The sequence below is a fragment of the Agrilus planipennis genome, unplaced genomic scaffold, assembly GCF_000699045.2.
Source record: "Agrilus planipennis isolate EAB-ADULT unplaced genomic scaffold, Apla_2.0 scaffold49, whole genome shotgun sequence".
In the NCBI taxonomy this organism is placed as follows: domain Eukaryota; kingdom Metazoa; phylum Arthropoda; class Insecta; order Coleoptera; family Buprestidae; genus Agrilus; species Agrilus planipennis.
Window position 1 is genome coordinate 1,514,516 of NW_020438913.1, and position 13,642 is coordinate 1,528,157.

A 13,642-nucleotide genomic window follows, 5' to 3' on the forward strand; every position below is an offset into this window, starting at 1 on the left:
TCCGTGGAGATTGGTCACTTAAATTCCGATATTCGCGCCAGTCTCCTTCTTAACAAACTTCGACTATTTAATCATAGGTGTCACCGATGTAAAGGGTCCATGTTTGAAAAGGAAAACTATTTTCCATTTTCCTAAAGAAAAATATTTTCAAGGATTGTCGAACTTCGATTGTGTTCAAGTTCGTCAGAAATACGATGAAGGTTTAATTCGGTTTATCAAAGGAATCGGATTTTTTGTTTTCGACATTGGATTTTTAACTTTGACTAATTAAATGATCTCAAAATGTTACGCTCCGAAATTTTTTGCTCATTGAGATTATTAATCGGTGCATTTACGTAAGCAGAGTAATTTATAAACAATTATCAAAATCGTTCGAACGAAAAGCAAGGAAACTGCTGCGGTCAACTACAGGAATTCCTGAATTTAATAACGAGACAAAATACACGTTTAAATATAATAATCATATCAATATAGTTCACATATATACACACAAAAACATATCTAATTTACATTTGCTCTAATTTTCAAAACAACTTTTTTTCGCTTAAGCACCTACGTCAAACTGCAAAGGTCCAAAATCGCACAATATTGATACAAAAAATAACGGTATTAATGAATCCAATCCGTTCTAACTGATGATAATACCGTTATTGATTAATTTCTCAATAATTTCGCGGTTTTTCCCCTACCTTGTCCGTCTGATCGATTTTGTATAATAAATAGGTCGAATTTTAGAAAAACATGTCATTCAATCCATTGTTCTAAATACATATAATTGGAATTTAGAGAATGTATCTTTAAGAGTGTCAATCGGGATCACCTTGAAATCAGAAGTTCCGTGATTGTCGTGTCTACAGTTTTTAATAGTCGTAAAAGATTCTGGAATAAATAAACAATATGAAGCCGGTAAGTAACATCTAAAAACGATTAATAGAAAATTGTAGCCAGTTTTTCTTATCTTAAAATTCTCCTAATACGATTTTTTTTTTCAGTCAATCGTATTATCCTTCTTATCAGTCCTCCTGTGCTCCGTAAATTACGTTTTGACTCAGGAAATCATTCAACAACCTGTCCAAACAGTGGAACAACCCGTTCAGCAAGTACAACCGGTACAAACCCAGGATGCCCAACAGGGCGGTCCGAATTACCAAATATCAGGAACATTCGTCCTAGAACGGGCTCAAACGGTTGCCGTTCCCGTCTACGCACTGCCACCCAACGGTTCAGAACCGATAACCTTTGACCCCTCGATGGGCCAGCAACAGACCGAAATTGGTACCAACGATCAACCACCAATCACACTGGTCATCCCTCAAACACCGTCTCTTGTTTATCCAGAGGATAGTCAATCGTCACAAAGTGCCCCGCTGGGTTCTTCAAATGGTGGTCAACCTCCAATTACCCAACAGCTTCCTCAAACAGCGTCGCTTGTTTACCCTAATCAGCAACTGATTCCCATTATGACATTGCCTGCAGCGCTACCTCCAACCGGTTTGACTGCTAACGCTGCTAATCAGCCCCCGATTACGAAACAAATCCCATCAACGCCGTCACTCACTTATCCTCCTCCCCAGTCCGCTCCAGGACTCTCGCCTGCGCCTCAGGTTATTTTTCTTCAGGCTTTACCTGGTGGACCAAACCAGTATTATCCAACATTCCCCAGGATTACGTCGCTTCCTCCAGTGGGAGGTCCACCAAGTCAACCGCAAATAACTCAACGCATTCCGCAAACCCCTTCACTGGTTTATCCCTCGACTGGACCAGCACCAGGAGCACCTGCTGCAATGGCCTCTGCTCCTCCAGCATCAATGCCATGCAGACCTGTTCCTATACCGGGACCTCAACTACCTCTCCCATGCCAAATGCTTATGCAAACCATTGCTGCACAAAGTCAGTTGGGTGCCCTTCCAATCCGACAACAAACTGCTCCCCCAACATCCGTATCTTGTCCGTTTTCTAATCAGCAGATGTCTTCTTCAGTTCTTCAACCAACTGGTTTCGTGGCAATGCCGTTTCCATCTTCATTCCCTCTAAGTTATACTCCACCTGCCCCACAGGTGATTGACCCTCTAGGGCCGTTGGGACCTCAAGGATTCGGCGATGTAACCCCATCGGCATTGTTCACCCCAAGTCCAAGCGGTTCTTCGCCATCGAGTAGTAATCAGATACAAGCTTTCCGAAATTATTTCATGCAATTGGCCCAAGGGGTTGCAAATTCTACGCCCTCCAGCAGTCAAACGGCCGGAAATATGAGAAGAAGATAAACTAACGGTTGTGAAATATTATGAATGTTGTAAATTATTGTGAAAGGCAGTATAAAATTGTAGATTGTAATGACAAAGTTTCTTTGTTAAGGAATATAGAAATTAAATAAAAAAATTAAATAGTTTAATGTGGTTTGAGTTGCACAGAAAAGTGATGATCAATTTTTCAAAGATAATTTCCAAAAATTCTATTTTATTCAATTAATTAAAACTTGTTAATTAGAACTAAATAAGTAAGTAATATGTCATTTTCGTGAGATAGAGTTTCCTAACTTTCTTTGTAGTTACATTATTAAAGTTGTAATATTTGTTACATGTATGTTGGGTTGTCTATATTCATTATATTACAAAATGTAGTTTAAGTTATTGTTAAAAGAAAAATATAAATTAACATCCCTAACTGCATTTAGATAGGAAGAACATAGTGACAATTGATCAATTTACTTCAATGAAACCGAAATTGTAATTCTATTACAGACTTCTTTAAATTGTCCCGGCACCTCCACCAAAATTTTCAATAAAATTATATTTGATTACATTTGTGTATTCTTATGAACGTCTTATTTTGAGCATTAAAACGATAATTTATAATAAAAATAAATTAAATATTCCTAATTAATAACCTTCTTAGCAGATTGATACAAAAAATTTTTTTAATCAAGTTTTATGACATCAGGGCCTAAGTAATCAATTATTTTTACGTAGTATTTGGCGGTCTGTTTGAAGATAGTATTGAGTTTCACAAACAAAAGTTATTTTTCTAGAGAAAAAATATTTTTATTGTTATAGTTATATTACTAATTGCAATAGAATAATTGCTGCATGTTGGATTGCCTATATTGTATCACAAATTATAGCATCCTAACAGTGTGTACAAATTAGCATCTTTAACGACACCCACATGGTAAAAATGGTATTTAAAGATGAAAATTCATCAATCATTTTCATTGAGACTGGAATTATAACTCAATTATAGCCTCTGTTTGTTTATTTGTTAAATTGTCCCGGCGCCTCCACCAAAATTTTTAATAATTTTTTAATGATTGCTAATAGAATTATTGTATCTTAATGAATATCTTATTTTCGACATTTAAACCATAGTTTACAAGAAAGATTAACAAAGTCCATCATCGAATATCATGTTTGCTTCTTACATACATACGAAATCATACACAAACTCAGTCCACTGAGGCACTTTTAAGAAAATTTAATCAGCCACGATTATGAATTTTCTAATCTTTATTTTATTTGACGTAAATTCACTAATTTCTACAACTCAAGTATTTGTTTTTGTCAGTATTTTTTATTGCAATTGACGTTATAAAGTAACCTATTTGTAATTGTTTACGTGTCACATCATATATTCCACAATAAATTAAATACACAACCTTCCACCTTCTTGTTGAATCTGAGTTACAAATGAAATAAATAACAATAACAGAAATCAAGATCAAGAAAATTTGGTTACAAATAAATAACTGCGATTTATTAAAATTTTATTTTTACAACACGACGACTAAATAAAATTTCAGGGGATGATGAAATAATCACTTTTGATTTTGAAGAAATGACGAAGAAAGTCCACAAAAAAATTATAAGTAAACAATCTAAACGCACTATGTAGCACGTATAGTAAATAGACTGTTGAAACAAGACAATACCAAATTCATTGACGCAGTCTCTACCTCTTAATTATTTGGACACCGTTATTAATTAGACTTAGAAGTAAATCGCGGTTTTTCCCCTCCCTTTAATTTCTATGATTTGCTTCTACATAAATTGAACTACATGTGAAAAAATTAGCCATTCAATAAATTATCATTCTGTATAACTCAAACATAAGTTAAAGAGTAAAATTTAACTTTAGTAATTATAATAATAATAAGCAATAATGGTAAGTAATCTTCCATAAGTCATGCTTATGAATTTTTTTTGAAACCACAAAATAATTTTTAACTCGTCCAAAACATCAAGTAGATAATGTCTGACCTATTCTTTTAGCAGTTTTCGTTAATACCCTTGTTGATAATCCACTGTTTGGTGAATGTATTGGGCCAGGAAATAATTCAGCAGCAACCCCAAGTGGTGCAACAGCCGCAGGTGGTGCAACAACCCCAAGTGGTTGAACAGCCCCAACAGCAGCAAGTGGTTGTACAGCAGCCTGTTCAAACTGTCCAACAACAACAGCCTGTTCAAACTGTCCAACAACAGCCTGTTCAAACTGTCCAACAACAGCCTGTCCAGCAGCAAACAGTTGTTCAACAACCCGTTCAGCAGACTCAACCACAGCAGAATCAGGGACCTAATTATCAGGTTACGGGAACATTTTTATTGCAACAAGCCCAAACAGTTGAAGATCCTGTGTACGTTTTACCGGAAAACAAATCAGAGGTGCAACAAGATTCAACCTCTTTACCCACAAATGACGATGACGACGGTTTACCGCCCCTAACTTTGCTACTTCCTCAATCACGTCCTCTTATTTATCCTGCTAATAGTCTGTCGCCGATAATCCTTCAACAAATTCCTCAAGCACCAACAATAACTCCTCAACAAATTCCGGGAACTTCGCAAACACCGCACCGGGTGACAACAACTAAGCCACCGACTACCCAACAACCTCCAACGACCCAGCAACCTCCCATGGTACCGTCAACTACCCTACGTCCTCTCCGAACACCATCCCATATCTACGCTCCCAATTATCAACAATTTTACCATCCCGCTCTATCTCAATCTGGAGTCCAGCAAATTTCTCCTCAATTTAAAATTATCCGAACGATTTCTCCTCAACAACTGGTACTTTTAAGACCTGTAATGCCTGGTACAAATCGACTTTATTCAACTGTTCAACAACCTGTCCCTTGTCAAGTACTGATGCAACCCATTGCGGCCCAGAATCGGTACCAGCAACGGACGCCTTCACATTGAACTCATTTCCGCTCGAGGCATTGTTATGGTTAACCAAACTCCTCGGTGTTTCGGCCAATTNGCACTTCAAAATTGGCCTAATCAGGCGCAGTCTCAACTTCAGCCTCAACTGGTTCAATCACAACCCCAGCAACCCCAACAAACGCAGCAGGATCAGCAACAACCCCAGCAGGCTCAGCCACAACCTCAGCAAGATCAGCAACAACCCCAGCAGGTTCAGCAACAACCCCAGCAGGATCAGCAACAACCCCAGCAGGTTCAGCAACAACCCCAGCAGGTTCAGCAACAACCCCAACAGGATCAGCAACAAAAAGATATTTATTTAAGGACGTAACAGAAAAGCAAATTGAAAAATGTACTACTAAAAATGTTATAAGTATGTTAATTATTATTGCTATTCCATAAAGATTTCTGTATCTCTACAGTCGTGTTGTAAGGCAAGCAATTAGTGAAAACTATTAAAAACAAACTTGTCGCTAATTATGCAAATCTTTTAAATACTACAAACAATAAGTATCTATTCAAATAGGGACGAGTACTTCTTCATATATCATGTTTAATTTTACAATTATCAAAGCCAAAGTTTGACTAACCCAAACGTCTAAGTGTACCTATCTAATTCGTTAAACAATTATCTTTTTTAACTTTTGATACGCGATAATAAGTGATACGAAGATTTTTAAGATATATTGATGGTGCATGTAGATACCTATGATCTACATAAATACCCTTTCAGAATTACTAGGTAAGTATAGGTAAAGAATAATCATGGAAAAGCAGAAAAATCCTAATGAAAATTTCATAGTAGATGCATTAGATTCAGAAGGTCGAAAAGTATTCAAAATAATAGTAACTATTAATTATTCTCAACCATTTGTACCAGTCGATTTATATCATCCATATTTTTTTAATTCAGTGATCTAAAAGAACTGATAGAGTGAGCGATTTTGATTATCTAAATGCATCAACTTTTAGATATGACGATCTAACTTTTATTCTATATATTTCTTTAATTTAGCTAACTTTTGAAGTTTTTCTTACAATGATATTTTCATCAAAGCCATAAAGACGATGTCAGTTATTTTTGCCAACTGTTGCAATTACTAAGACGTCATCTAGTATTGCTAATCGTAGAATATCGAAGACGTAAACAGAAAAACAAAAAACTGTAATAAACCGACTAAAAATACGTGTTTTATTACAGGTGGCAAAACTGTTTATTCTAAAATTAAATTATTAATTAACGTCATTCGTTATTATAATTGATAAGAATACCGTTGCTAACTGATTAGAATAAAAAACCTCGCGGTTTCTCCCTTCCTCTCCATCTAAAATAAATCAGACCAACCTACGGTAATCCAAAGTGCTATATAAATACAACCTGAAGGCGTAGAAGGCATCTCAGAAATATTTTGAGTTTACAATCATTGGCACTTCTCGAAACCAATAATAAAAATGAACGGGGTAAGTTACCTTAATAACTACATAAAACGTTTATAACACATTCATTTACTGCAACTTTATACGTATATTTATTTATTTTAGTTGACAGTCTTATTGGTAGCATCCTTCTGTATCTCTGGTAGTTTCTGTCAAGTGATGGTTTCCGGAACTTGGGCCCTTGAAAGCCTGCCAGCTCAGACTGTAGCCGTTCCGACCTACGCTTATCCCAACAGTTCACCAAATCAACAGTTTACTGTAGATCCATCGTCCAACTCACTACAGAACGTTGTTTACTACTTCCCGCAAGCATCACCATTTGCCACTGCTCAGAATCCGTCTTCACCGTCGTCTCTCAGCTACACCCAATATCTTCAACCACCTTATGGTGCTGCACCATCGCCACAAAAATTGATTTTCATACCACCCACCTCACCTGGACTCAACCGCTTTTACCCTACTTATCCCTCCGGTGCTGCACCTCTGACTCCATGTCAGTTGATGAAGCAATTCAACGAAGCCCAGAACCAAGTTGGTTAAACATAAGAGCAACTTTCTACTCATAACATTAATGTCCTGATGTCATATTCAAACCCGTTTTCAACCACTAGCAGCAACAAATACTTTACTCAATCAAGAAAATCACAACTCCAACCCTTCTTAGTCGAAATCATTAGAAGCAATATAATGATAACGGATGACATTGTTATGAGAAGAAAAGTTGAAGATACTTCTATTGTAGATGTAGTTTTAGGAGTAGATGTCTTATAAAATACGTATCCATAAAATGTAATAAAAATAAAACTAAAGCAGTAAAAATAAAAATATTATTAAACAAATGAATGTATATTTGCTTATCAATCACTTCACTGATTACGACCGCTTAAACAAAATTTACTAAAAATGACTTTTAAAGCTTGATGATGCTTGGAATTAGTTTTAAATAGTAAAGCTCTGATCTAATTATTGTACGTAGTAAGTAAAATTTAAAAATAATGACAGTTTTAATTGATTAAATGATATAATTGCAGTTATTTAATTAGCCACGTTTGTGCTTTGTTTATAGCAGGTAAAAATAAAGCCTTCATTGATTCTAATTATTATCAACTGGTTATTGTGGGAAAAATGAAGTTTTTTTAATAAAATGTATAAAAATAGTCTCTAGTATTATCAGTTGTTGATCTGTTTACCAATTGTAAAACAAGTACGACCTAATAGAACTACATCCCAAATTGGATTCATTACCTTAATTCATCTTAATTGATAAGAAACCGTTGAACAAATAATTAAACAAATAAGAAAAAACGTTGTGGTTTCTCCCTCTCTCAGCATTGAGACAATTTTTACTAATAAATGGTTGGACGTGTGAAAATATTTGTCATTCAATGATAATTAATTGCGATATTTAAAGCTAATCTATATTTGGGTGTAACAGTTCCGTTTAAGGTTATAAAGAATTTAATTGTTATTTGGTTTTCAAAAAAAAAAATGAATGTCGTAAGTACCTGTTTATCGGAAATAGTAAAGCTTTTATCACAAAAAAATACCTATTCATCTTTTCAGCCACTACTGTTATCATTAATGGTACTACTCCATGCCGGAAACGTGATGGGACAATTCAGTGGTTTTCAAGAACAAGTTGCAGCACTTCAAAATTGGCCTAATCAGGCGCAGTCTCAACTTCAGCCTCAACTGGTTCAATCACAACCCCAGCAACCCCAACAAACGCAGCAGGATCAGCAACAACCCCAGCAGGCTCAGCCACAACCTCAGCAAGATCAGCAACAACCCCAGCAGGTTCAGCAACAACCCCAACAGGATCAACAACAACCCCAGCAGGTTCAGTCACAGTCCCAGCAGCAGCAACCGCAACAATCAGAAACTCCTCAAACTCAAGGAGGTGGTAGAGGGCTACAAGTGTCCGCGGTATTTGTCTTAGAAAGGACTCAATCAGTCTTAGACAGGGCTCAAACAAATATTGTACCTGTTTACGCCTTACCTCTAACAAAAACAGAACAAAAAATTGCGAAACGTTCTGAAGAAAAACCAGAGAAACAACAAAATATCTTGTTGAATTATCAACCACCAATTTTATTGTTAATGCCTCCTAGTTCTCCCTTTACTGATCCGCAACATAGTATGCCTTCAAATAATTTGCAGTCGCTTGTTTATCAGTCCGTTCCTCGGCAATGCTTGTCGTGGTACCCCAGTGTATTACCTTTATAAAACCAATAAATAATTTTTCGCCAATTTTCAAACAATCATCTGTAATAAGCACTTATCCTCCCATCCCCTACTATCAAATATTAAGACAAACGAATGTCGCAACAATATAGACTGTTTTCATTTGTTTAATTTGATATTAATGATCCAGTTGGGATTTTATATTGTGAAAACTCATGTTATAATAAATAAAGATGTTATTTATGATTTTGTTGTTGTACTTAATTTTAAAGTTGTAACATTATAAAAACGGACGAATAAAATATTGGATAATACACTTTTCCTTTTCATTTTTATTATAAAAAAAAAATCATCACTTTAACTAAGAATTTTAAAAATTGATTTTGATATTAAATATCCTCATATTATTTATAAACTTCAAAATTCACAGGAAAAGTAATCGTCAATAATTAAAACGTTTTGAAAATATGTAAATACTAAGAATCCCATTACGTATTCGATTTATTGTCATTAGCTAACATTAAATTTTATCAATTTGATATATGTCCCAAATTGAAATTTTTATATGAAAAACTACACAAAAAGCCAAATATTTCAATACTTCTAAAATAATACATACATGTATTAAAGATTTTATTGTTAATTAAAAATAAAGTACCTAATATTTTCTACACTCATTCAGTGAAGAAAGCCAATGTAAAATTTTAATGTGAAAGAAGATTTAAACTAAAACAAAGCTTCAGTTTCCTAAATTTAACTATTTTCTTGGATTCAAAATATAATCCTTATATTTATATTTGAATCCTAATGAAAAATGACATATAGCAAGAAAATTCAGATGATCATATCTTCATTTGGTGTCAAAATATCTTTCAGCCATTTTTTCAAAGCACTTTTGCATTAGCGTTTTAATCTAATCCGTCATATACTTAATTAATTATAAGTAGACAAGTACATGTCATTTCCATATCTTCGGTAATTATATTTGTACACACCTAATTGACCGTACAATAACGCAATTAAATGCATTTCGAATATTATAATCGGTATAAAAAATGCAGCCCAATAATTGACAAAATTGCATTCATGATCATGGTCTTGTCTTAATTGGCAAGATCACCGTTACAAACCGATTTAGCAAAAAATTTCGCGGTTTCAATCCCTCCTTCGTTTCGGTTCCGTTTCCGAGAATAAATGGTCGGGATAGTGGGAAAAGCGTCATTAAACGTCAATTCGTCGGTACTATAAAAGCCAACCGGAATTCCCAAAACAGCATCTCAAAATCCACTTCGGTTCAGTCTTCTACTACCACCAAAACAACGGGTTTTGTCTTCTTTGAAACTAATCTATCTGATTAACCACGATAAACAATATGAACATGGTGAGTACCAATAGAATAACAATCTTTATGATAACTAAAATTCATATTTTTTCTTGTTCAGTTCGTAGTTTTGTCTTTCGTATCCGTTGTCATCTTCAACATCAACACCGCCTTCGGTCAGGAAATAGTGCAGCAACCCGCCGTTGTCCAACAACAACCCGCGGCACAACCCGCCCAGGATCAAAATGGTGGTCCAAATTATCAACTCTCTGGTACCTTCTTGTTGGCTCCATCCCAAACTGTTATGGATCCCGTTTACGTTTTACCAGAAAACACCACCGGTCTCGTACAACAACAGCAACAAGCCCCCAGTGTTCCCTACATCTTGGTACCTCAACAAATACAAACACCATACATGGGTCAACAATACCCTCAATTCTATACCATTCTCAATCAACAACAGGCTACTCCAGTTTCATATCCTCAAGTAACGCTCGCTTCCCATTATGACGCCGGGGCTATCAACAAACAAATTCCAGCTGCACCAGCTGTTGGATACTATCCCCAATTTGTACAAACTGCTGCCCCAGGATCTTCAGGAAATCCACAACAATTGTTCATTGTTCGTCAAATGAAACCTGGTATGAACAAAGTTTACCCAGCAACCCCCGATGCATCAGCTACCCCTTGCCAACTATTGAGACAAAACGCGGCTGCGCAAAACCAGTTTGTTTTGGCACCACGGCAGTAGAGACTGACATAATTAACGTTTTTACTCATAACAACGTTCTGGTCAACTAGTTCTGCCTTTCTTCCCATGTATTGGTCCATTTTGCAATATCAGTTTTATGGCATTGGGTGGAAGAGAAGAAATTAAATCAACAAGTTTATAGAGGAAGAAATAATTGGAACATTGTAAAACGTGAACCACCCTCTTAACGAAATTTGAAATGGACAATGGTGGAGAAAGGCTCCAGAACCTACTTGTGATGTAAAGATGTTAATGTGAAATTTAAGTAGTAAAGATAAAAATGTGTAATAAAAATTGTAAACTTGTATCAAAAGTAGTAAAATAAATAAAAATTAACTAAACCATATTATATACATGTTATTATTGCATTTTCCATATACCCACTATTGCAAAACAAAATGGCAAACAACTGGCATTATTTAGAACAAACAAGATGGTACAGTTATCAAACAAAAGCAAAACAAACATATTTCACTAAAGTATAATATTTTATCAAAACTTCTTGAATATACCAAATTATTATGACGATTTATTTATTTACGTCTTTCGTACGTATAAAAAANCACAATAAATTAAATACACAACCTTCCACCTTCTTGTAATTCCTTTTCTTGTTGAATCTGAGTTACGAATGAAATAAACAACAATAACAAGAAATCAAGATCAAGAAAATTTGGTTACAAATAAATAACTGCGATTTATTAAAATTTTATTTTTACAACACGACGACTAAATAAAATTTCAGGGGATGATGAAATAATCACTTTTGATTTTGAAGAAATGACGAAGAAAGTCCACAAAAAAATTATAAGTAAACAATCTAAACGCACTATGTAGCACGTATAGTAAATAGACTGTTGAAACAAGACAATACCAAATTCATTGACGCAGTCTCTACCTCTTAATTATTTGGACACCGTTATTAATTAGACTTAGAAGTAAATCGCGGTTTTTCCCCTCCCTTTAATTTCTATGATTTGCTTCTACATAAATTGAACTACATGTGAAAAAATTAGCCATTCAATAAATTATCATTCTGTATAACTCAAACATAAGTTAAAGAGTAAAATTTAACTTTAGTAATTATAATAATAATAAGCAATAATGGTAAGTAATCTTCCATAAGTCATGCTTATGAATTTTTTTTGAAACCACAAAATAATTTTTAACTCGTCCAAAACATCAAGTAGATAATGTCTGACCTATTCTTTTAGCAGTTTTCGTTAATACCCTTGTTGATAATCCACTGTTTGGTGAATGTATTGGGCCAGGAAATAATTCAGCAGCAACCCCAAGTGGTGCAACAGCCGCAGGTGGTGCAACAACCCCAAGTGGTTGAACAGCCCCAACAGCAGCAAGTGGTTGTACAGCAGCCTGTTCAAACTGTCCAACAACAACAGCCTGTTCAAACTGTCCAACAACAGCCTGTTCAAACTGTCCAACAACAGCCTGTCCAGCAGCAAACAGTTGTTCAACAACCCGTTCAGCAGACTCAACCACAGCAGAATCAGGGACCTAATTATCAGGTTACGGGAACATTTTTATTGCAACAAGCCCAAACAGTTGAAGATCCTGTGTACGTTTTACCGGAAAACAAATCAGAGGTGCAACAAGATTCAACCTCTTTACCCACAAATGACGATGACGACGGTTTACCGCCCCTAACTTTGCTACTTCCTCAATCACGTCCTCTTATTTATCCTGCTAATAGTCTGTCGCCGATAATCCTTCAACAAATTCCTCAAGCACCAACAATAACTCCTCAACAAATTCCGGGAACTTCGCAAACACCGCACCGGGTGACAACAACTAAGCCACCGACTACCCAACAACCTCCAACGACCCAGCAACCTCCCATGGTACCGTCAACTACCCTACGTCCTCTCCGAACACCATCCCATATCTACGCTCCCAATTATCAACAATTTTACCATCCCGCTCTATCTCAATCTGGAGTCCAGCAAATTTCTCCTCAATTTAAAATTATCCGAACGATTTCTCCTCAACAACTGGTACTTTTAAGACCTGTAATGCCTGGTACAAATCGACTTTATTCAACTGTTCAACAACCTGTCCCTTGTCAAGTACTGATGCAACCCATTGCGGCCCAGAATCGGTACCAGCAACGGACGCCTTCACATTGAACTCATTTCCGCTCGAGGCATTGTTATGGTTAACCAAACTCCTCGGTGTTTCGGCCAATTATTTATTTGACCTTCCGTAAGGACCATTGAGTGGTGATCTCTTTATTAAGGACGTCTGACAGATTTCAATTTATTATATTTCGCGAATTCGACTGCTTTAAATTATATTAAATTAAATTAAAGGTAAAATTAAATTATTGTAATTGAGGAGAAGCTATAACAGAACTAATTTATGAGTTTACAATGTTATAGACGCTTTTATACTAACTTATTGTACATCTGTTTGTGATTATAAATAAAAATGTAGTAGACTTGTAGATTATAATAAAATTTCATTCATATACACAAACATATTATTTTTTTAATTAATAAAGTAAACTAAAAGATATTTATTTAAGGACGTAACAGAAAAGCAAATTGAAAAATGTACTACTAAAAATGTTATAAGTATGTTAATTATTATTGCTATTCCATAAAGATTTCTGTATCTCTACAGTCGTGTTGTAAGGCAAGCAATTAGTGAAAACTATTAAAAACAAACTTGTCGCTAATTATGCAAATCTTTTAAATACTACAAACAATAAGTATCTATTCAAATAGGGACGAG

General features: G+C 35.3%; 4 protein-coding genes across 4 annotated transcripts; all 4 read left to right on the forward strand.

The window, feature by feature from the left end:
* Positions 1 to 104: 104 nt before the first annotated feature.
* LOC108733436 (vegetative cell wall protein gp1) lies at positions 105 to 2,357 on the forward strand. Its single transcript, XM_018464612.1, has 2 exons — positions 105 to 906; positions 993 to 2,357. Exons 1-2 carry the CDS (start codon positions 898 to 900, stop codon positions 2,262 to 2,264), a joined length of 1,281 nt encoding a protein of 426 aa, XP_018320114.1. The 5' UTR covers positions 105 to 897; the 3' UTR covers positions 2,265 to 2,357.
* Positions 2,358 to 3,165: 808 nt separating this feature from the next.
* LOC112904155 (nuclear transcription factor Y subunit beta-like) lies at positions 3,166 to 5,521 on the forward strand. The gene is made up of 3 exons (XM_025973514.1): positions 3,166 to 3,177; positions 4,323 to 4,910; positions 5,075 to 5,521. The coding sequence occupies exons 1-3, from the start codon at positions 3,166 to 3,168 to the stop codon at positions 5,519 to 5,521; spliced, it is 1,047 nt and encodes a 348-aa protein (XP_025829299.1).
* A 1,049-nt stretch (positions 5,522 to 6,570) lies between these two features.
* Positions 6,571 to 7,437, forward strand: LOC108733396. Its single transcript, XM_018464542.2, has 2 exons — positions 6,571 to 6,659; positions 6,741 to 7,437. Exons 1-2 carry the CDS (start codon positions 6,651 to 6,653, stop codon positions 7,173 to 7,175), a joined length of 444 nt encoding a protein of 147 aa, XP_018320044.1. The 5' UTR covers positions 6,571 to 6,650; the 3' UTR covers positions 7,176 to 7,437.
* A 2,391-nt stretch (positions 7,438 to 9,828) lies between these two features.
* On the forward strand, positions 9,829 to 11,164 carry LOC112904159. Its single transcript, XM_025973545.1, has 2 exons — positions 9,829 to 10,200; positions 10,262 to 11,164. The coding sequence occupies exons 1-2, from the start codon at positions 10,192 to 10,194 to the stop codon at positions 10,889 to 10,891; spliced, it is 639 nt and encodes a 212-aa protein (XP_025829330.1). The 5' UTR covers positions 9,829 to 10,191; the 3' UTR covers positions 10,892 to 11,164.
* The last annotated feature ends 2,478 nt before the right edge of the window (positions 11,165 to 13,642 follow it).